The sequence below is a fragment of the Theobroma cacao genome, chromosome 6 (assembly GCF_000208745.1).
Source record: "Theobroma cacao cultivar B97-61/B2 chromosome 6, Criollo_cocoa_genome_V2, whole genome shotgun sequence".
Classification (NCBI taxonomy): Eukaryota; Viridiplantae; Streptophyta; class Magnoliopsida; order Malvales; family Malvaceae; genus Theobroma; species Theobroma cacao.
The window spans coordinates 19,392,734-19,413,623 of record NC_030855.1 but is presented as its reverse complement, the minus strand read 5'-3'; the positions used below and the strand labels follow the sequence as shown (position 1 = coordinate 19,413,623).

At 34.8% G+C, this 20,890-nt stretch overlaps 2 protein-coding genes across 4 annotated transcripts; one reads left to right on the top strand and one right to left on the bottom strand.

Annotated features, from left to right (window-relative positions):
- On the top strand, nt 5,046–10,169 carry LOC18596153 (protein HOTHEAD). Its single transcript, XM_007024451.2, has 6 exons — nt 5,046–5,368; nt 6,153–6,531; nt 8,133–8,443; nt 8,597–8,982; nt 9,183–9,751; nt 9,863–10,169. The coding sequence occupies exons 1-6, from the start codon at nt 5,293–5,295 to the stop codon at nt 9,915–9,917; spliced, it is 1,776 nt and encodes a 591-aa protein (XP_007024513.2). The 5' UTR covers nt 5,046–5,292; the 3' UTR covers nt 9,918–10,169.
- LOC18596152 (receptor-like serine/threonine-protein kinase ALE2) lies at nt 12,538–19,633 on the bottom strand. 3 transcript variants are annotated; one of them, XM_018123669.1, is made up of 11 exons: nt 19,069–19,633; nt 17,100–17,189; nt 16,656–16,781; nt 16,343–16,552; nt 16,103–16,195; nt 15,893–16,000; nt 15,410–15,781; nt 14,729–15,022; nt 14,093–14,482; nt 13,713–13,956; nt 12,538–13,495 (listed from the first exon to the last, which is right to left on the bottom strand). In XM_018123669.1, exons 1-11 carry the CDS (start codon nt 19,142–19,144, stop codon nt 12,805–12,807), a joined length of 2,694 nt encoding a protein of 897 aa, XP_017979158.1. In that variant the 5' UTR covers nt 19,145–19,633; the 3' UTR covers nt 12,538–12,804. The 3 variants fall into 3 exon arrangements, with proteins under 3 accessions (XP_017979158.1, XP_007024511.2, XP_007024510.2); XM_007024449.2 differs by having other exon boundaries at nt 15,410–15,649; nt 19,069–19,632; XM_007024448.2 differs by having other exon boundaries at nt 16,656–16,747; nt 19,069–19,157.

Genomic DNA, 20,890 nt, shown 5'->3' with positions numbered 1-20,890 from the left:
AAATCTTTATCGTATTGTTCAGCATCAAGTCTCAAACTCTTGTCGGTGCATTGTCAAAAATAACAAATCCTTTATCAGTAGAAAAATCGTTGGTAGCTATAAAGTTATTCAACACATTTCCTTTCCTATTATTGTTCATTTATTTGGATAAGCAAAAAATATATATATATAGAAAGATCATTTTTTTTTAACCCTTATAAGGTGTTTTTGAAAATAACTCTCTTTTTAATTTTAACTATTTTTAGCCAAGAAAAAATATGTTTAGATAAAATTGTCTTTAATAAAACCTTTTTATATTTAAGTGCACATGTTGCAAAAATATTGTTACATGTTATGTTAAAAAAAAATTATTGCACACTATATTTAAGATGTTTAACTCTAAGAGCTTATGGTCTAATGAAATACAAAGATAAAAATTAAGTTATTTAAAAAATAATATTGTTACATATCATGTTCAAAAAATGTTGTTACATGCTATATTAAAAAAAAAGAGTTTATATCTTGGTAAATACAAAAATAGAAACCAAGTTACATACCATATTAAAAAAATATTATTACAGGTTATGTTGAAAAAAAAATTATTACAGGTGTTTAACTCTAAGAATTGATGTCATAGTGAAATACAAAGACAAAGACTAACTTACACGCCCTGTTGAAAAAAAAAATTATTACACACTATGTTGAAAAAAAAAGTGATTACATGTATTTACCTTTAAAAATTTATGTCCAAATGAAAAATAAAAATAAAGACCCAGTTATATGCCATATGTTGAAAAAAATTGTTACTCATCATGTTTAAGGTGTTTAAATCTAAAGGTTTATATCCTAGTGAAATACAAATATCGAAATTAACTTACATGCCATGTTTAAACCATGCCATATTCAATAGATTTATTATATGTCAAGTGCATTAGAGTTGTTACATGCAAGTATGGCGTGTAACAAGTGTAACAATTTTGAATAGTGATATAATTTACAAATTTCACTTATATAACTCTAACTTAAGAACTTTGAGGTACTGTGAATGTAAACCAATAAATTGAAAAATATTTATTGATGTCATCTTTGCTTTTCGATCTATAGAAATAGACAAAGAGATGACGATGGTGATAATATTAAAAAGAGCTGGATGGCGAGAGAGAGAAATCAAGAGCAAAGTAAATGGATGCGAGAGAGAAATCGATAAAATTAGAGAGAATTGGATGGCAACGGAGAAATCAAGAATACAACAGATGGATGTCGAAGAGAGAAATTAGGAGGAAAAAATATAATAAATGGTTTAATTAAGAATACAAAGAAATGGTTTAAGAGTATTTTTGTCAAATCATGATAAATATTGAATAAAAATAATTAACTTTATATTAAGAGTTATTTTTGAAATAGCCTTATGACGTTGACTATTTTTCACAATTTTCTTTAAAAAAAGATAATGTTAATTTACTCAACTATTTAATAATACTCTTAGACCTAACATATAATTATTGGATAAACACAATGGCCATGGTCTACAAATTCGTGGGTGAGCCTTCAAATTCATAATTACTCCATCTATTGGAGTTGGACCATTACTTATTGCAACATAGAGTTAATCAAATAATTGAGACAAAATGTGGGGCAAATTACATCATCTAGTAAACTTACATGATTCAATTATCATGCAACTTTTTCCATACTTCATCTATCCGTTAATAACAAAACTTTGCTTTCTTCTCCATTATATTTCAGGAACTATTTCTTTCAAACTTTCGCCCCATAAACTTCCTATTTTCCAATTTTTTTTATCCTACCTTGATAACATTTGATAGTTACCTAAAACTATTAATCAGTTACATCTGCAACTGATTGATTGGATAGCGTCACTCTTTTTTTATTAAAAAAAATTGCATATATTAATATTAGAAGAATGATATATTATTACGGTCCAATTTTTATCAGGTTTGTTGGAAAACATGGAAAACAAGTCAAAAGAATCTCCAGCCAGAACCAGCTCTACTTTTAGGATAGTACTATACATTTTCAGAAACTCCTGAGCTTCCCAGTAGAAGTAAAAAGATTCAGGGGTCTCAGCCTTGAACTTTTTTAAAATCTGTAGAATCCTTACAAGATCTTTCACAGCAAGTTTAGATAGGTATTGCATGTGCATCAACAACTGATTCGGTTTGTTAATTTCTTGCATTTGATGGAGTGGGCGGCAGCGAATGCTGTTGAAGCTGTAAGGCCTAGAAATTAAACTATGACACTACATTATGCGGGGATGTATAATGGAGCTCTCCTGCCGCTTTAGGCTCAGGAGGGGAGATGGGAGATCCATAGCTACTTCAATTTAGGCCCTGATCGTGACATTGTTACGTACGTCAATACATATATTTACTACACTCATCGTACGGCCAGCTTAAATGTTCACAATTTTGTTTGCAGGATTGGGTCCTTCCTACCCCCATAAATGGGTAGCACATAATAAGTGAAAACATTATGGTGTTTGGTACCTGTTCCCAACTGGGGTAGTTGGCGAAAGAGAATGATCTCACCCTTACCATCTCAAAAATTTCGAAATCGGTATATCAAATTCGAAGATGAGAACAATGCTTTTCTTTGTTGTTAGTTGGTTCCTATATATAAAACAATTTATAAATTATCGCTTAGAAAAAAAGAAAAAAAAGACAAAGAAAAAGAAAAGATCAGTTAGGTGATGTTGTGTGATTTATTCTTAAATTACCACACGATATACAGTCCTTTTTACAGCTGGATGAGTAGCTCTATTCATGTGCATTTGCCGTTGATTTGTTTGGGTGTGGAAATGAGACATGTCAGAGTGGCTGAGTGAAAGCTGTCAACAGGCTTCAATGTAAGCCAACGGTAGATTTCGGTTCTAGGCGTGAAATAAATGGTTGCTCGGATAATTGAACTCGCCCTTTCTTGATTGACTTATGATTCAACGAATGTAAGTTGTCTTTTTCTCTTTCCTTCGGTGCATTCAATAGCTTCGGCTTAATTATCTTCATTTTAGAATCAGAAGCAGAAACATGCTAGAAGAAATTGACATATATATATATATATATATTGCACGACCAAAGCAATATGAAAAGAAAATGCAGGGAGGTCCCAAATTTCCGTTACATACAAATGTGCATCCAATTAATAACACATACAACATTCATTCATCATTTCTTTGGTTTAACACTGGGAATCTAAACCTCTCTCAAGATATAAAACCTTTCCCAAAAAGTATTAACTAACCGAATCAATGTTAGGAGGGGGAAAGGAAAGAAATAGTTAGAGTTTTAAACTAAACAGCCTGGCTTGAAATCTGGGTTAAATTGCATCTAAAGCCATCACCAATTTATAATTATTGGACTAAGATTTTTTTATGTTCCTTTATTATAAAGCAAATGATGATATGAGTTGACTATGATCAATAATTCAATTGTTTGTTGGGAATTAAATGTAAGCTCAATGAAGTAAACCTGTACTGGGCACACAAAATATTTTTAGAACGAGCTATACTTTTTTTTTTTTTGAAAGGTAGAACTAGCTATACTAATACCCAAAATTAGTTGCATATAGAATCAATCTTCCTTCATTTTTGTGTTAGAAATTAATAAGCTGGTCAATGCTGTCACCCCCCACATACATATATGTAATCTAGATGAAAATTTAAATAAAAAAAACTTGGTATGTTGATTTAATGATGTGGGTTATATGACCTAGTTGTCAGCATTAATTTTTTTTCCCAGCCAAGAGAAACATATATAAGGACAATGATTCTTTTTCTTTCCTTTTTTTTTTTTTTGTAAAAATCTTAATCCTTATGCACTATTCTTTGGTAACACTAGTAGTAAGCCCTACATATAATCTGTTTAGCTAGAACCATGCATGAAAGAAAGGTAGAAAAGTGGGGCACAATACAAGTAACAATAGTTGTCCCTACAACATTCATTTGTAATAACATTTTGCTTGCTACGATCCTTAATTTTGATGGCAGAGTATTGTATGCTAGTGTGTCACTTCGTGATTGGTCAAATAAATGAAGGGTTCCATTCTTGGATTGCAATCATTCATTTTTTTTTTCTTAGTCATGATCATTCTATTCCCTAAAACAAGAATTGGAGGAGTCATGAATTTTGTGGGTTTCGCTGAGAAAGGGACAAGACTATCGTCGACCACGACTAAATAATTGATAATATAATTTTAAGAAAAAAATACTAGTACCCTACATATTATCTTTAATAAGAATAGACCAACATTGGTTATGTTAAAATCCATGACTTTGATCACACCTTGTACATAAATGTTGTCCCAGCTTGTGTAGCAAAGACAACACTTTCAACGGGATATGGAAATGGCTCGCAGCACTGAACTAACAATCGTTTTCGGCCTTATATTAATTTCTAATTCATGAAATATATGTATGTATATATATATATAGTTTTGAAAGCTAATTAAACAAAAATATTTAGTTAGTACTAGTGAAAGCTCATGACTTTAGAAGATTTTTTAACCCCTAATCAGATCATCTCACCAAATTCCACACCCATCAAACAGTCAACAGATCATAATTAATTATATTAATAACCATTCTAAATTTTTATGATAAAAATTAATTCCACCCACATATACATGGTGATTGATGAATTATCATGTAAACTACAAGTTAATTACAAGAAATTAAGATTTTGATTACAAAATAAATTAACGCAGCAAAAAGAATTAGATCAGTTGCAATCTCATGTCAAAGGAAAAACAAATCTTTGAATGCATTTTACATTGAAAAGATGCGTCTCTTGGTCTTTGAACAGATGTTAGAAAAGGAGCTTTTCAGGAAAAAAAACAGAAGAAAAACCCCAAGCTGGTATTCATGAGCTGGCTACATGCAAACTTTGGATGGATATTATCAAAGCACAGTAGAGTTAATCCAACGGCTACGGTCTCCTACTCCAACCGTGGCATTCATTTCTCCATTAATGACTGACACCAGCCCTCGTTTCAGTGTTCTTATATACTGTTGATAGCTGCATTCCTCGTTAAGTGCAATAGTTTTTATTTTCTTTTTTTTCTTTTATCTCATTATAATCTGCGGTGTTACAGCTTAGCTGCTGTATCTTGGTGTTTTTATATTCATCATTCAGGGTCCTGAAGCTAAGGTGTAGATCAGTTTATATATATATTATATATATAGCGAGTCTTAACACACAAAACAAGGCCAACCAGAGACAGCCACATAGAGGATTTTGTTTATTCGGAAGCAAGACAGTTTAGCAGTTTTGTGAGTTTGTTTTCTGCAGTGGCCTTTCAATGGCTGCTTTTGTTGGGGCAGTGAAGCTCTTTTTGTGTTTGGCTCTTTGGCTTAACACTCTCTCTTCACTTCAAGGTTTTTGCCTTCCTCTTCTTCTCTCTTCTTTCTTTTCCCATCTCTTTGCTAATTTGATGCTTTCTTGTCTTTGATATTATATATGTGTATGTATATCCTCCTCATTTTGTTTTTTTCTGGTAGTTTTTTTCCCTTCTGGGGTCGATAGTATTTCTCTTTTTTTTTCCCAATAGGTGACCAAGGAATCTGAAAATGTTCTTATTTATTTACATCTGTTTCTGTTTGAGAAAACTTGGCTTTGATTGATCTTTGCATCTCATTTTTCTTTACTTTTTTTGTTTATCATATTTTCTTTACTATAGGGGAAGTTGCCATAGACATTGTAAGATGATGACTTGTTCTTTTATCCCGTTTGATCCATTACCTTGCCTTGCACTTGTATATGTGCTGGTAAGTGGATTAAAAAAATGAATCAAAATTTACCATATAAGAGCATCTTCAATATACATATTGGATTTGGAAAATTGGGGAAGAAATTAATGTCAATTATGGTCTACTTAATTCCGTTAATTTTTTCTCTCTATATTTTACTTTCCTTTAGTTGGATGGGATAGGTAGATGTTTTTTCATTTTAAACTTATGTCCCTAAGGTCTGTTTTCTACTTTGAGTTAGGAAATTAATTACCATACATTAGTTTCAATTAACTACTAACAGTTCACCAGTAAAAATGGTAAGTGCACCCGTGTTCAGGAGGAGAATTAACTGCTAAACAAACTTTCCCTTGTAAATTTGATTACTTTGAGCATTCTACTTGACTATAGCAACGGAAATTTGCAAATGCAGGTGCCAAGGATTTCTACGAATTCCGGTACCCTTTCATCAAAAGGGCAAGTTCATTTTCATCATCATCATCGTTCTCATCATCAAACACTGATGAAGTTTCCTATGACTACATAATTGTTGGGGGAGGCACAGCTGGGTGTCCCTTAGCTGCCACACTCTCTCGAAACTTCAGTGTATTACTCTTGGAGAGAGGTGGAGTTCCCTTTTCTAATGCCAATGTCTCGTTCCTCAGCAACTTCCACATTGCCTTGGCAGACACTTCCCCAAGTTCTGCTTCCCAACCTTTCGTTTCCACTGATGGTGTCCTCAATGCTAGGGCTAGGGTTTTGGGTGGTGGCACTTGCATCAATGCTGGCTTTTACACCAGAGCGAACTCTGAGTATGTTAATTTCTACTCTTCATTATCTCTCTTTCTTTCTTCTGTTTTTTAAAAAATAGTACAAATATTTCTCACAAACAACATATTACATAGGCTTGAGAATATATATTAATTGAGGCTAAGAATTTTTTCAGAGTGTCAATTACAAATGGCTCATTGTCCCATCATCCTCATTGTCATTGTTGCTCCTGTTATTGGAATTTTCTGGTTTTTGGAAATAAAGGAACCAAAAATTTCATACTAAAATGGCAATGATAAAACAATTAGGTTGATGGTGACACACAAACTAAAAAACGAACCAATTTCTTGGTTGATTTCCCTCTTGTTTGTTTAGTATCATCATAATATAAATTTGAGCCTAAGTTAATAAAAAAGTCATAAAGCACTGCATTTCAAGGGTTCATTAGTTATCTCATACTCAGAGAGCAGTTAAATTTCCCCATAAAAACTGTACATGTTTAAAAAAATTACTATGAGTGCACGTGAAACCAAAGTCCAACTAGGCCTAGCTAGAAAGAAGTTCAACACAAGAATTAGAAGACAAGAATTAAAGGAAAAAAAAAACCAAATTCCTTTTGAAAGTAACCTGTAAATCATCCAGATGCTGAAGAAAGAAAACTAATTAATTATTAGAGAATTCGGTCGAACAATTATTAAACTTGGCAAATTAGTTCACAGGTTATATATAAAATGGTGGTCATGAATGAAACCAGAAAAGCTAGCTGTCCACAAGCATTTAACTACTAAACTTTGTGGGTGGTGATTCTTTCTTTCTGAAGGCAAAGAGATGATCATGTCCAAACGTACTCAACAAAGAGTCAAGGGCCAAGATGCTTCCGTTATCAAGGACAATTTATTAGGTTTTTCTGAGTCACAAAAGGGCATTGCACTGTATAACAGAAAAAGCATTTATGATTCCCATCGTCCGTTTTAATGAAGTCTTCTTTCCTTCTTAAATATAATTCTTTTCTTTTCTTTTCTTTTTTTTTGTGCTATTAAATGTTTGGATGTGAACTTTAAAGTGGTCCTTTTATTTTGCTTGCATGAGTGTGATTAGGTAGGGACTATTACAGATCCAAAATGAGAATGTTAATGACACTTATTAGGGTCTGAGACTCATTATTTTTTTTGTGCCCTACACATTTGGGCCACCTGAAATTAGGACTTGGGGCACCATTTTTTAAATTTATTTTTTTTCTTTAGTGGTTCTGCATTTTTTTCCTCTAATATATTTTTGATGAATTTTGTGGTTATGCATAGTTACCCATTCTTCTATCCTAACCCAACTGCTTTTCAGCTGCTTCAATTTCCTTTTTTTTTTTCCTTTTAACAATGAAGCATGAAAAAAGTTGATCCATATATTTAACAATAAATGTGACAGGTACCATCAAATTCTTTTTTCTTACAATTTGTTGGAACCATATTCTTATGTTTTTTTTTCTTAGTCCTTCAAACTTTAACTGATATCATTTATTTTTCAACAACAATAATAATAGCTAGGTACCAAAAATATGGTAAATCAAATGTTTGATCACATGAAACAAAAAGGTTGTTGATGAGTAGCTGCAATTTCATTGATATCTAAGCTTGTTGGACTGCAGTTTCATCAGGAGAGTAGGTTGGGATGCAAGGCTAGTGAATGAGTCGTATCCATGGGTAGAGAAGCAAATTGTTCACCAGCCTAAACTAGCAGGATGGCAGGATGCCTTCAAGGACGGTCTTCTAGATGTTGGGGTTGCACCTTATAATGGATTCACCTACGATCATATCTATGGCACTAAAGTTGGAGGTACCATTTTCGACCGGTTTGGGCGTCGTCACACTGCAGCTGAACTACTTGCTACTGCAAATCCCAAAATGCTTACTGTCTTGGTATATGCCACGGTCCAAAAAGTCTTGTTTGATAAAACAGGTATACATGTTAATGGCTTAATTGAACTTGAGTGTAGTTTTCTTTTGTATTAGACATTAAATTGATGAAAATGTAATTCTTGAACCTTCCCTTTATGGGTATGACATATTCAAAGAGCCCAAGTCTTGGACTTACAAATAATGTCTGATACAGGGAAGAGACCGAGAGCAATGGGAGTGATTTTCAAAGATGAAAATGGGAACCAGCATCAGGCATTTCTCACAAACAGCCGAAGGAGTGAAGTAATTTTGTCATGTGGAGCAATTGGAACTCCTCAAATGCTAATGCTCAGTGGAATTGGACCGAAAGCAGAACTCGAGAAGTTGAACATTTCCATGGTTTTGCACAACGAGTTTGTTGGCAAAGGCATGGCCGATAATCCCATGAACTCAGTTTTTGTCCCCACTAATCGACCCGTGGAACAATCCCTTATACAAACTGTAGGCATTACGAAGATGGGAGTGTACATTGAAGCTAGCAGCGGATTTGGACAGTCCCCAGATAGCATTCGCTGCCATCATGGAATATTGTCTGCGGAGGTAAGTGCAACTACTGATTAATTTACTAAGGTGGGAAAGTTAATGCTTGCCCACAATGCTTTTTGCCGGAATTAATTAGGAATTGTTTTCTGTAGGATGGTATATCATTGAATAATTTGATTTAAAAATCTTCTCTTTTTTGAATATAAAGGTAGGAGGTTTTCATTCTGATGATCTCTGCCTCTTGTGATATAAACCAGATTGGGCAGCTGTCTACGATTCCTCCAAAGCAAAGAACACCAGAAGCCATTCAAGCTTTCCTGAAAAGAAAGCGAGACCTACCACATGAGGCATTCAAGGGAGGTTTCATTTTAGAGAAGATTGCCAGTCCCATTTCCACGGGCCATCTCAACCTGGTCAACACCAACATAGATGACAATCCTTCGGTTACCTTCAACTACTTCGGCCACCCACATGATCTGCAGCGCTGTGTTGATGGGATCCGCATGGCTGCGAAGGTTATACAATCAGACCGTTTCACAAACTTCACAAAGTGTGACAAACCAACTGTAGAGAAGCTTCTTAACATGAGTGTGAAGGCAAACATTAACCTTATTCCGAAGCATACTAATGACACTAAGTTCCTACAGCAGTTCTGCAAGGACACTGTGATCACAATTTGGCATTACCATGGAGGGTGCCACGTTGGCAAGGTGGTGAATCCTGACCACAGAGTTCTTGGCACCAACAGACTCCGAATTGTTGATGGCTCCACTTTCAGTGAATCTCCAGGAACTAATCCTCAGGGCACTGTCTTGATGATGGGCAGGTAAGCTTTGAATACACATTTGACTAGCTATACCAGCATTAACTATTTAAAAAAGAGGTGGGGCACAACCATTTTTGGAAGAAACCTGGTTTATTATTTTGATGTGTGCAGGTACATGGGAGTCAAGATTTTGAGAAGAAGACTAGGAAGAGCTGCTGGTGTGTAACGACATGAAGACCAACTGGTAGCATTTGAAAGAGCAACGTTTGTTTGCAGCAGTAGGAACGGAATGTGATTTTGCTTTTCTTAGCAAGCGCGTAAGTATGTAGAAATTAGGCTTGCCTTGGAAATTACCAAATTTCCAATAGATTTGTGCGGTTAATTTATATTTTATGTCATGAACTCGTCTTGACTGTGCTCCTAATGGTTGGTGCCAAGATTGATGAAAACCCAAAAAAAAAAAAATGCGTTTTGGATATCAGGCTTAGTTGTGCATGGGTTTTGATGGTTTTCTTACCATATAATCAAAGATTTAAGGTTCCAAAATCAATTTTTCCTTAATTTTTTAAGCAATCAAATTGAGATAATAATCTAATTAAAATTTACCATAGGGTAAAATATCCTAACATTTGTAAGTTTTAGTCACAATTTTATACAGATCTATTAATTTTTTAAATGTACAATTTATCTTAAAAAGATATTTTTGTTAGACACATAAATTCAATCGTTAGTTAATCGTTAATATTTTTATTAATTTGATGATATGATAATATTTTTAAAATAATTTTACTATTCATTAATTTTAAAAATTACTACTATATAAATTATAATTTTTCATTTTTAAAATTTTTTCTCTTTTATAAAAAAAAAAAATCCCTCAACTTGACCACCTTACAATTGGCGATGCTCTCACCCTGCGACCTACGACACTCTACAAAGGAGCCCGATCTGATGCTCCCTTCCCTTAGGGATTGGAAGCCTTGAAAGGGAGCGTCGAGGCTTCCTAGGGTGCATTAGATCAATGCTTTCTCCTGTGATCTGGCCGAATCTGGTCCTCTCCAGCCAGATTTGATTGCAGAATGGCCAGCCACAAGGTAGTCGACGGGCAAGAGGTAGGGTAAAGGGATTTTTAAAAAAAAAAAAAAAAGTGGAGAAAGAAAAATGGTATTTTAGACATTTTAAATTTGATCATTAACGTCGCGAATTATTCATTTCAAGAACTAATAAATTCGTGTAAAATTATAGTTAATTAAAATTCAAAAATATTAGAGTATTTTATCTTTTAGCATAACTGTATACATTAAAAAAGCATATAATAATTAAAATTAAACTGAAACGTGATTTATTGTCCTCAAAAAAATACTTTCTACCCCTTTAGTTGCTTATATAAAGTACCAACATTTATTACATCCAAGGGCGGCTTAATAAATTTAAAGACTTAAAATGAAATATTCAATGAGATCTTTTTTTATTAAAATTAAAAAAATTATTAAATTTTTATTCTTTTAACTTTTTGAGATGTAAAATTTTTATATTTTTTAAATGGTTAATACAAAATTAACAATCAAAATTTTTAATTTAAATAAATCAACTACCACATAAAATAAAAGTAATATAATAATATAATATAAATTCTAAATTAAAGTAAAAAAGTCTATAAATATTAAAAAAATAATACCTAATTGTTGAATGCTTATTACAAACCGCAAATAAAGCTCACGGCTTTATGAAGATAATAACATAACAGACTTCTTGTGTATTATTTGGAGGAAAATTAAAATTAAAGGAAAAATGAAGAAAAAGCAAATGAGAAAAGAAGAATTCAAAAGTAAATATTATACATTAAAAAAGAAATAATTAGTTTTGTATATAGGAAACAAAATAGTTGTTAGAAATAATTAAATTTGTTGATTGGAAATAGGAGAAATAAATGAGAAAAAGATTTGTTGGAGATGATTAAATGCATATAACCGTTAATTGATTGAAAATAATATAACATTTTAAAAATTAAAAAGTGATAAAAAAATTAAAATTTATTAGATACATAATTAAAAAAATAAAAAATAATAATTTTATTAATTATTTTTATTTTTATATATTTTTAATATAACAAATTATATTATAAAATTATAAAACCTCCTCAAATTAGAGGCCTAAAGTCCTTCCTTGAATGGCTTTACCCAATAGCCGTCCCTGATTATATCCTTGCCTAAACCAAGGAAACGGTTCACAGAGGTAAGTATAGGTGGCATAACAAGATAAGTAAGCTCACGCGGCATTTTAATGCAGGTTCTGTGTCAGCTGAAAAGCACGTAGTCGTAATTTCCTATGGGCTATGGCGGTGAATTTGTGTTTTAGAAATGCAGTTGGGTTGTGCAAATTAACATGGGAAAGGTGAATGGCGCAAGCTGATACATATGGTTTCAGCATCAGATTCCAAGACACTTGATCATAGCGTGAATGAAAATCCTCAATGGCCTTCCCCCCTACGCAAAGATTGAGATGTTGAGGGCTGCAAAATTCTCCAACTCTCTGTCTATTCTGCAACAATCATGGAGGGATAATGGATCCCCTATTTTCTCTTGCTCTTTCTCAAAAGAGGTCTTTGGAAAATTACTTAAAGAGAGTAGTTGGTGGAGATAGACAGGAAGAATCTGGATGGGATAAACTGAGCTTATAAGGAAAGTCCCTTGCTCCACTAATTCTTAGATTAACTTGTCTGCATTTACATATACAATATATAACAGTTAGTTGATTCTAAAGCCAAGATAAAATGCTAATGAATCAAAAGGAGTAAGCTGAGCCTTGCTCCTTTCAATCCAAAATGCCTCAAAATATCCAAGGCATTCAACAAAGTCACGCCTTAAGCCTCTGAATTGATGTCATATTTGGTTCATCGTATGCCAATATCATTGGTATTCCTAGCATTGATAAAAAACATAATTGACATATTTCATAGCAAGAAAATTTTTTTGAACTTTCCATGTGGTGCATGTGATAGCATTAAGCATCAGTCCACATTCAGTAAATTTCCCAGTTCTTGTTTTAGAAAACCAACTCCAATTTCTGATCGAAGGTACTAGAACTTTAATGACAAGGGTTTTAGCAAAATTTTAACGAGACCCTGGCCAAAATTTGACAGAAAATCCGTGCTCACTTCGGCTGCCTCTTGATAAACTTCTTATTCTCTGCCAGAAATGGCTTCTCCTTCCTGTTCCTACAGGGCCAGAACATGAGTGCCTCCTAAAGGACCCGGGTTCCTGCTCCTCAAGTCCCATTGGGATACTTAAAAAATCTGATGCTGACAGCGCTATGTTGCTCCCACGACTAAAATCACAGCCAGGTACTTGGTGATAGGTGTCTGAAGCTTCCACAAGCTCACTCGAAAGTCTACTAACCAAACTATCTACAGTGGTAGGAAAGTCCTCCTGAACGCAAACTTTCGATTCTACCTCCTTTTTCTCATCAAATTCATTACACACAAGTTTTAATGCTTGGACAACTTCACCCATAAAAGGACGATGAGATACTTCAGGTTGCACGCACATTGATGCAATTGCTGCTACCTTGGCAATGCTATCAAATGAGACATCAGATTTTATGGCTGGATCAATGACCGTTTCTAAACCTTCCGTGGCTGTGAGGAGTGGACGAGCCCATGCAACAAGATTCTCTTGACCTGGAGGCTGCGACAAGTCCACAGGCTTCCTCCCTGTTAAGAGCTCAAGTAGGACCACACCATAGCTATAGACATCACTTTTGACAAGAAGGTGACCAGTCATTGCGTACTCTGGAGCCAAGTAACTGGAAAATGAGAAGTTTATCAGTAATAAGTTTACTGGATGTTAAAAAAAAAAAAAACAAACAAAGAACAATACAGCACTAAACCACATTTTAAGCAAACCAGACAGCTGACTCTCAGTAGAGAATGGAAATATCATATTAGCTTTGTTGAAAAATGATAACTGGTCATGAAAATTGAAAAGGATTGTTTCAGGAATGATGATACAGAAGTTCATACCCAAATGTTCCCATTACATGTGTTGAGATGTATTTGTTCCCTTCATCCAATGCTGTTCTCGCCAATCCAAAATCTGAAACCTTAGGTGTAAAATCATGTTCTAGCAAGATGTTGCTGGACTTGAAGTCCCGATGTATAACCCGGGGGCTGGAGTCTTCATGTAAATAAGCTAAGCCTCGAGCTGCACCAAGAGCAATCTTCATTCGAGCACCCCAGTCAAGTGGACCAGTTTCCTTGTCAACTCCTGAGAGCATATGGATACTACTTACTCAAAAGCATTTCTCAAAGAATTAAACAATCTCTAAGGTGTAATATATAGCAGTCCAATCATACACAATGCAAATTATGAAAACAGATTTACTTATTTTGAAGATATTCACCATGTAAATGGGATTCAAGACTTCCATTTGGAACAAGTTCATACACAAGACAGCGTATATTGTCCTCCGTGCAAATACCAATCAGTTTAACAAGATTTCTGTGGTGCAGGCGGCTAAGCATCTCCACTTCTGCCAAGAATTCTTGTCCTCCACGTTTATCCTCCCTCTTCAGAGCTTTCACAGCCACTGGAGCTCCATCATCTAATATACCTCTGTAGACAACGCCAAAACCTCCTTCCCCAATCACCCGTGAAGCATCAAAGCTATTGGTAGCTCTTTCTATATCATTTAAAGTGAAGTTCTTTGCCAATCCTGTATATGTCAACCCTTTAGAACCAATGGACATTGATGCAGCACTGGACGTGCTTCCTTGCATCATAGCCCCAGCCCCTGTTGAATTCAAATGTCATGATTTGCCACAAAATGAGGTCTGACTAAGGCCAAACAGCACCTTTGACTAATTATGACTGATTAACAAAAGAACGGAAAACAGATATTTTGAAGCTGAATAAGTAAGAAAAAAAAGCCTGATTTCATACCAAAAGAGAAAAAAAAGCCTGATTTCATACCAAAAGTTGAGTAAGTACTGCATCAATTTTGAACTGCCCTCTGAGAATTTAGTCATAATGGTAGTACCTGATGGTTTTTCTGGAGATGAGTTTATAGCTTGAGGTAAATGTTCTCGTTCTTTAACACAAGCTCCATATTTCAAGAGAATCAGCCAAATGATCCCCAGGCATACAACAAAGGCTGAAAAACATGACAAAATAATCACAGCTATCAGGCTTTGTCTTATGCCATCTGTCTTCTTCCTAGGCACATCAACTCCTAAAGGTTTTATTGCTTCTCCATGATTGTCATGGCCAGAGTATGGCCCATCATCTATAGCAGAAGCACTGGAACTTGCTGCAGGTGGGGAGGCTGGAAGACCTGTACAGTTGAAAGACAGAAGTGACGCAAGATATTAGTCTCCAAAAGTCTTTAAAAATCAGAGAAATTATTCTCTCAAGGAGCCAAAAGACAACTTCAAAACGCCAACAAAGTAGCTGCATTGCCGGTTTAGTATTCTATACATTGTAAAACAACAAAAAGACGAAAGATTTAAGGAAAGTGTTAAAACATCTTTAGGCAAGTAAATTGGAAAATACTCCTTTCTTCTAAATTCAGAATTATCCTATTAACTAGCCTAAAAACCAGGCAGCTTATGCATCTTCTAGCAGGTGCTTCAGTTATACAATTATCAGCTTGAACATCAAGCTGTCCAACAATTGAAATTATCCAGAAAAGATCCCAAAAGAATGGACAATTGATATGTACCTGGATAGTGAACATATACCACTTCATAGGAACCAAAAAGGGAAGGCTTTATGAAGACATGTCTGTTCCAAAATTTCTTATAGACTAATAATGAAGTTGAAGAGTCAAATTTTACTTCCCATGGTACCAGGTTAATGAGGACGGTACTTTTCTCTAGCTCCTGACTAGCTGCATTTGCTCCCATAATCCGAACTTGGCTGTGGTTTAGTCTTACACTAGCAGCAATCTCCTGAGCCAGTTCTGAAACCAAAGGAAAAAATGTGTATATGGCAACACCAAGGCGGAGCTTAACTTGAATTGGCCAGACACAACCACAAGGGGACCCAGAAGGTGTATATGTTAGGGGCTCGGTGCATGCCATTGATGTACAATCTACAAACGGTATCAAATGTAAATTTTATTTTTTCATGATGGGAGCATCATCGATCTTCAAATTCAAATCTAACAGAAACTCAGGTTAAAGAACTGAAAGTGTACAGGCACCTTTATTAGGAGGTGGAGGTGGTAGTGCCATAACCACCGGTGCTGGTGAACCCTTTGTGTTCTCCAGGGAAGAACCAACAGGAGAAATTGCAGGTTGAAGAGTGGGCACTTATACAAACATTATCAGATTAAGATGCTAATTAATAACCCTTGTAAAGTTCAAAAAGAAATGCAATTTTAAGCAAATGAAATAAGTAAGCTGTCCCTTACTATTAAAGTGCCTTGATGGATCAGTAGGTGATAGAGCAGGTGCAGGTGAAACCCAGCTGGGAATGGAATATTGAGAAGGGGAGACTGCGGGAACTGTACATATAGAAGTGTTTTAAGAGTAAGTAAATATATATTCATTAGTTTTAATCTTCAATAATAAACCAGTTCAAAACAAACAAACATTCAAGAGTAGGGCTATGTAAAGAACTGATAGGGGATATTCAAGGAAGAGAACTAAACCTTGTTGGCTGTCAGCAGGTTGATGAATCAAATAAGAGGGTTCAGGAGCAGAGTCGCCGAATCCATTCATTGCATAATCATGCTTATAAAACGAGAGTGAAGGGGAGGATGCAGGACCGTGCATCCAATCCCTTGCAGGGGATCCAAAAGATGATGCAGAAGGTGCAACTGCAATACTTGGAGGCTTCAAGACAGGTTGTGGATGGAGGGCTACAAAAGAGAAGAACCTTCATTGATAGTTTCAAGTAGAGAAGTCAATACTATGCCAGTTTCTTTTTGGAAAGACTAGAGCCATTCTAGATTATCCACTTACCTTTAGTTGGAGAGTGATTGATGGAAGATGAATGATGGGATACTTTGCTAGAAGGGGCAGCAGCCAGCTCTCCATTTCTTGTCCTGCCAGAGCTGGGAGGAGTTCGTGTCAGAGAGGGGGCTGGGTCTGTAGCATCATTTTGAAATAGATCCAACCAACAATTAATAATGAACATCAAATTATTAGACTTGCTCAGCAACAACTGTGACGGTAAGGAAAAACAATTAACTGGAAAGTTTTACTCTCTATTTTGCAAAACTTTTTATAAGAAGATCATACATAGCACCACGGTTTGGGGCAGTAGGTGTCAGCTCATATAAAATAGGAATTGCTGGATTACAGGTCTATGAAAGAAAAGTTAATATTGAACTTACGATTCAAGAAGAAATCAAACACTTGGATATATGCATTCTTAGTCAAGAAAAATCTCATTGCGAGGTTCACCTGGTTGTATCAATGGTGGTTGACCTGGCCCTATAGGATGAACAGTTGGTGTTTCTGTTGGCAGTCCTCTTGGTGGCCATGAAACTCTTACTGCATCAAAAAAGCAATGGACCACAGAAAGGGACAAATTAAGCAGCAATGTCCATTAGCAAATGCTTGAAGTTAGTAACATCAATGTGAATCTCATGATGAATATAGAGGCAACACTTGCATGATTTTCCTTTTAGGCCAATATTTTTTGGGGCAATTTTCTTTGCAGGGTTATAACAAACACTTTGTCTTGAAGGGATGCATTACAACTTCAACGCTTTGCACTGTAATTCAATTTTGTCTCCATCTATTACATCATCAATAACTTATGTAGTTCATTGCTTCATCATTTGAGTTCAAGAATCATACTCAAATGTAAATTTAAATGGTTATAGTACAAAACTCCATAATAACTCCAGTCCTAACTAGTAATTCCACGAGATACAAATAGCTCAGTAGGGCAGCAGTCAGCACAATTTACCATTTGGAATTGTGTTTAGGAATTCGTTCAATATGTGACAAGCTTACACAAGGTTCCTCTGTTAAGATTGCAGAAGCAGAGAAGTTACAGCAGTTATCTGGCCACATTACGGGGTGAGAGAGAACAAGTCGAATGCATGACAGACCACAATTTAATTGAAAATGTTCATTGATTTCACATGATCCTTAATAGAAAAGGAAGGAAGCTTTATGGTTGAAATTTGAATTACAATTCACAAGCCAAAAGTCAAAAAGTTAATACTCAAACATCACTCTGAAGCTTATAAAAGTTTTATGGCTTTTATCAGATAGCTCGTTGATGACACTATTACTCATTTTACAGATAATTAGCTGAATGGATCTCAGAAAATAAGCTTATCAAATTAAAAGAACTAGCAAGCTAGAGGATTTCCATAAATAGGACATAACAGTGTTGATGAATATGCCAGGGCTTCCTTTAGTTATAAAATCTATAGTGTTCAGATCAGGCTCAGGCAACCATAAAAAATTATTTTAATTGAAAAAGAAGCCTGGAGATCAAACATGCTCAATAAGGAAAGAGGAAAGGAGGAAATAAAGAAGGTTGTCAGCAAGGCAGAGCACATAACAGGCTCCTAATAGAATAACTGCAAAAACCAAGATGCACACTACTTGTCGAAGCAATTTATGGCGGTACATTAAAGATTATGCAGTACACTCAAAAAGTTGTTGAATGTTAGTGAAAAACGAAAGAGCACCACAGACAAGTCTACAACTAAGTGCTTGTGTATCGGATGCTTTGATGTATCTGTTGATCAAAACAAACTCAATTTCACAAACTGGGTCTCTTTACAAAAAGTTCCAACTTGTATCATAATTGCTGTCAAGTCTTTAAATGATAAATTGTTGGGTTTTCAACATTTTCTTGAAAGAAAAAGATGGGGTTAAATGTAACACAACCATGTAACATGACCAAGACCATGGAACATTCGAACAAATGATCAGTTGATAAAACCATTCGCGTATGACTTTGATACAAGACCAAGAAATTCTCCCTTGGAAAAGTACATCACCAGGAAATCAGCTTCTGAAGAACTATCTACGGATCTGAAATCATCACACAACTGACTAACTCTTGCCTGGAATGTTAAAACACCAACTTCTACTTACTCACATAGGCATTCTAGGTAATCATGAAATGCAGATTCTCACAGATACTTAATTTTAAATTCTCTACTGTGCCAATTTCTGAACAAGCTCAAAGAATATCATACTCATGTAAAAATTTTTAAAATTATTTTCATATAACGCTATCCTACTTATTGATCAGAGAAACTAGTTTAAACAGCCCAGATCTTCAGGATTCGTTTTCAGTTCAAATTCATGAAAATCTAAATTAAGATAGTCAAACAAATGCATGGATAAAAAATAATTGACTGTAGAAACCAGCTTAGCAGAACACAGATATAAGCAACATTACCTGATGATCCATCAACTGACATAGCGCTGAGAGTTATACATACTTTCATCACCAGGACAGTCAATTGCAACCCCATTTTTACTTCCAAAGAAACTGGAATTCAATCTCCAAAATATTCCATCTCTCTCAGCCAACCATCAAAGCAAGAAAAAGACAACAGAAACAAAGCAGTGAAAACTGAAACAACACCCTGAAGCAAAACATGGATATAACTTAAAGGAACAAACTGTACTAATTTTTTAGAGAACAAAAGGAGACCCACAAATGGTACCACCAAAGTAAGGTGTCTGGGTTAGGTAGGCAAAAATCCAGGTGATCTTTTATTGAGACTAATAAACATTGAGATATGAAGAAGTTTGATTATTCTAATAGAATAGCAGCTTTTAGTCATTAGTGACAAAAGATAACTAATTATCCAAAACAGAAAAAGGAAAAAGATCAAAGTTTTACTGGAGCTCATCAAAGCAAAAGAAAAAAAGCAGAACAGTGAACTTAAAGGAGCTTGGGGTAAGACACTTTTGAGTGAGAGGGTTGGTGGGGTTGAGAGAGAGAGAATTGTCCTAAAAGAATTGTTGTTGGGGTATATTGCTTGAATTCTTCTGATAATACTTTAAATTGTTTAACATGCATTGCTTGACTTCTTTTCAGCTTATATTAGAAAGTTGGAAATTAATAATTCATCCCAAGTATCATGATTGTTATGTCTTATTTTGAAACTTCCAGAAATTATTATTTCTTTGTTTATATTGACACAAGTCCACTATAGCATTATGACTTTTGTGATTAGAGGTTGGACTAACTTCCAATGATTTAACCATTTAATGTTTAATTAAAACTGATATATAATATCACTCCCTACAAGGCTACATCAACTTGCTTTTCTGTTTTCACACATCTGCTTTAAGATATAAATTTGGTGTGACCTTAGTTGAAACTGTCATTTCTCCTTTCATCGACTACATCAGCATTTTTATTCTGACTTAAAAGTTTCCTATTTACTTATATCTTTTGAGAAATGAAACTGCATCCTTCGGATTTACATGCATTAGAACACAAATCCCACAAGCTGACTTGAAAACAAAACTACCCATTAACTTGGATGAATCTTATGTAGCTAATAACTTTTTCATACACTGCCTCTCTCTTGATTCTCTAGGTAAAAATGTGGAAAAGTCATAAAATGAAGGCTAGGCTGAATTCATGCTGAGTGTGAAAATAAAATAGCTAAGTAGTGATAATGACAAGTATTTCGATAGATTCAGAGCAAATCAAATTTAGAGATATTTGTCCCCACAAGGGACAATCTAGGCAGAGTTAGGTAGTTATTTTGGAAGGCAATGTTGGACACCACCACCACCACCACTACCACTGTTTTTCATTTTCTTTTTTTCTTGTATACCTCAGACAATAATGGAACACCCAAATCCGAAACTGAGAGCATAAATGTGTCGGTGAATTGGTTAGTTTAGCAGTACTCTCACTATTTATAAGCCAGCTCAATCGTTTTGCTCCCTTTGCCCATCTTTATGATTAAATCTACTCTTTGATGGAGTCATGGTACACTATTGAAGGCTTGATTTAAGAATGTAGGTGCAGTAGTAAAGTTACCAACTCCTTTTAAATTGTCCTAACTATGTTTTTTGGGTCATTTATGTGTTGATCTACTCTTATTAAGTCTTTGTTTAGGTACATTGCTCTTTGATTAGTCTTTGATTAGATATAACTAAAAACAAACAACCCAAATATAAGGCATCAAACGTCAACAAAATATTTCACAACCATCAAAAATCTCTAAGACCAAAACTCTCTCTAATCACCATGC

Coding starts and splice junctions, on each gene's coding strand:
- LOC18596153 (XM_007024451.2), top strand. CDS start 5,293: ATGGCTGCTTTTGTTGGGGCAGTGAAGCTCTTTTTGTGTTTGGCTCTT. Junction 8,444..8,596: donor AGTCTTGTTTGATAAAACAG/GTATACATGTTA, acceptor TGTCTGATACAG/GGAAGAGACCGAGAGCAATG. Junction 9,752..9,862: donor ACTGTCTTGATGATGGGCAG/GTAAGCTTTGAA, acceptor TGATGTGTGCAG/GTACATGGGAGTCAAGATTT.
- LOC18596152 (XM_018123669.1), bottom strand. CDS start 19,144: ATGGGGTTGCAATTGACTGTCCTGGTGATGAAAGTATGTATAACTCTC. Junction 16,553..16,655: donor CAATCACTCTCCAACTAAAG/GTAAGTGGATAA, acceptor TCTCTTTTGTAG/CCCTCCATCCACAACCTGTC. Junction 13,496..13,712: donor CATGTAATGGGAACATTTGG/GTATGAACTTCT, acceptor CTCATTTTCCAG/TTACTTGGCTCCAGAGTACG.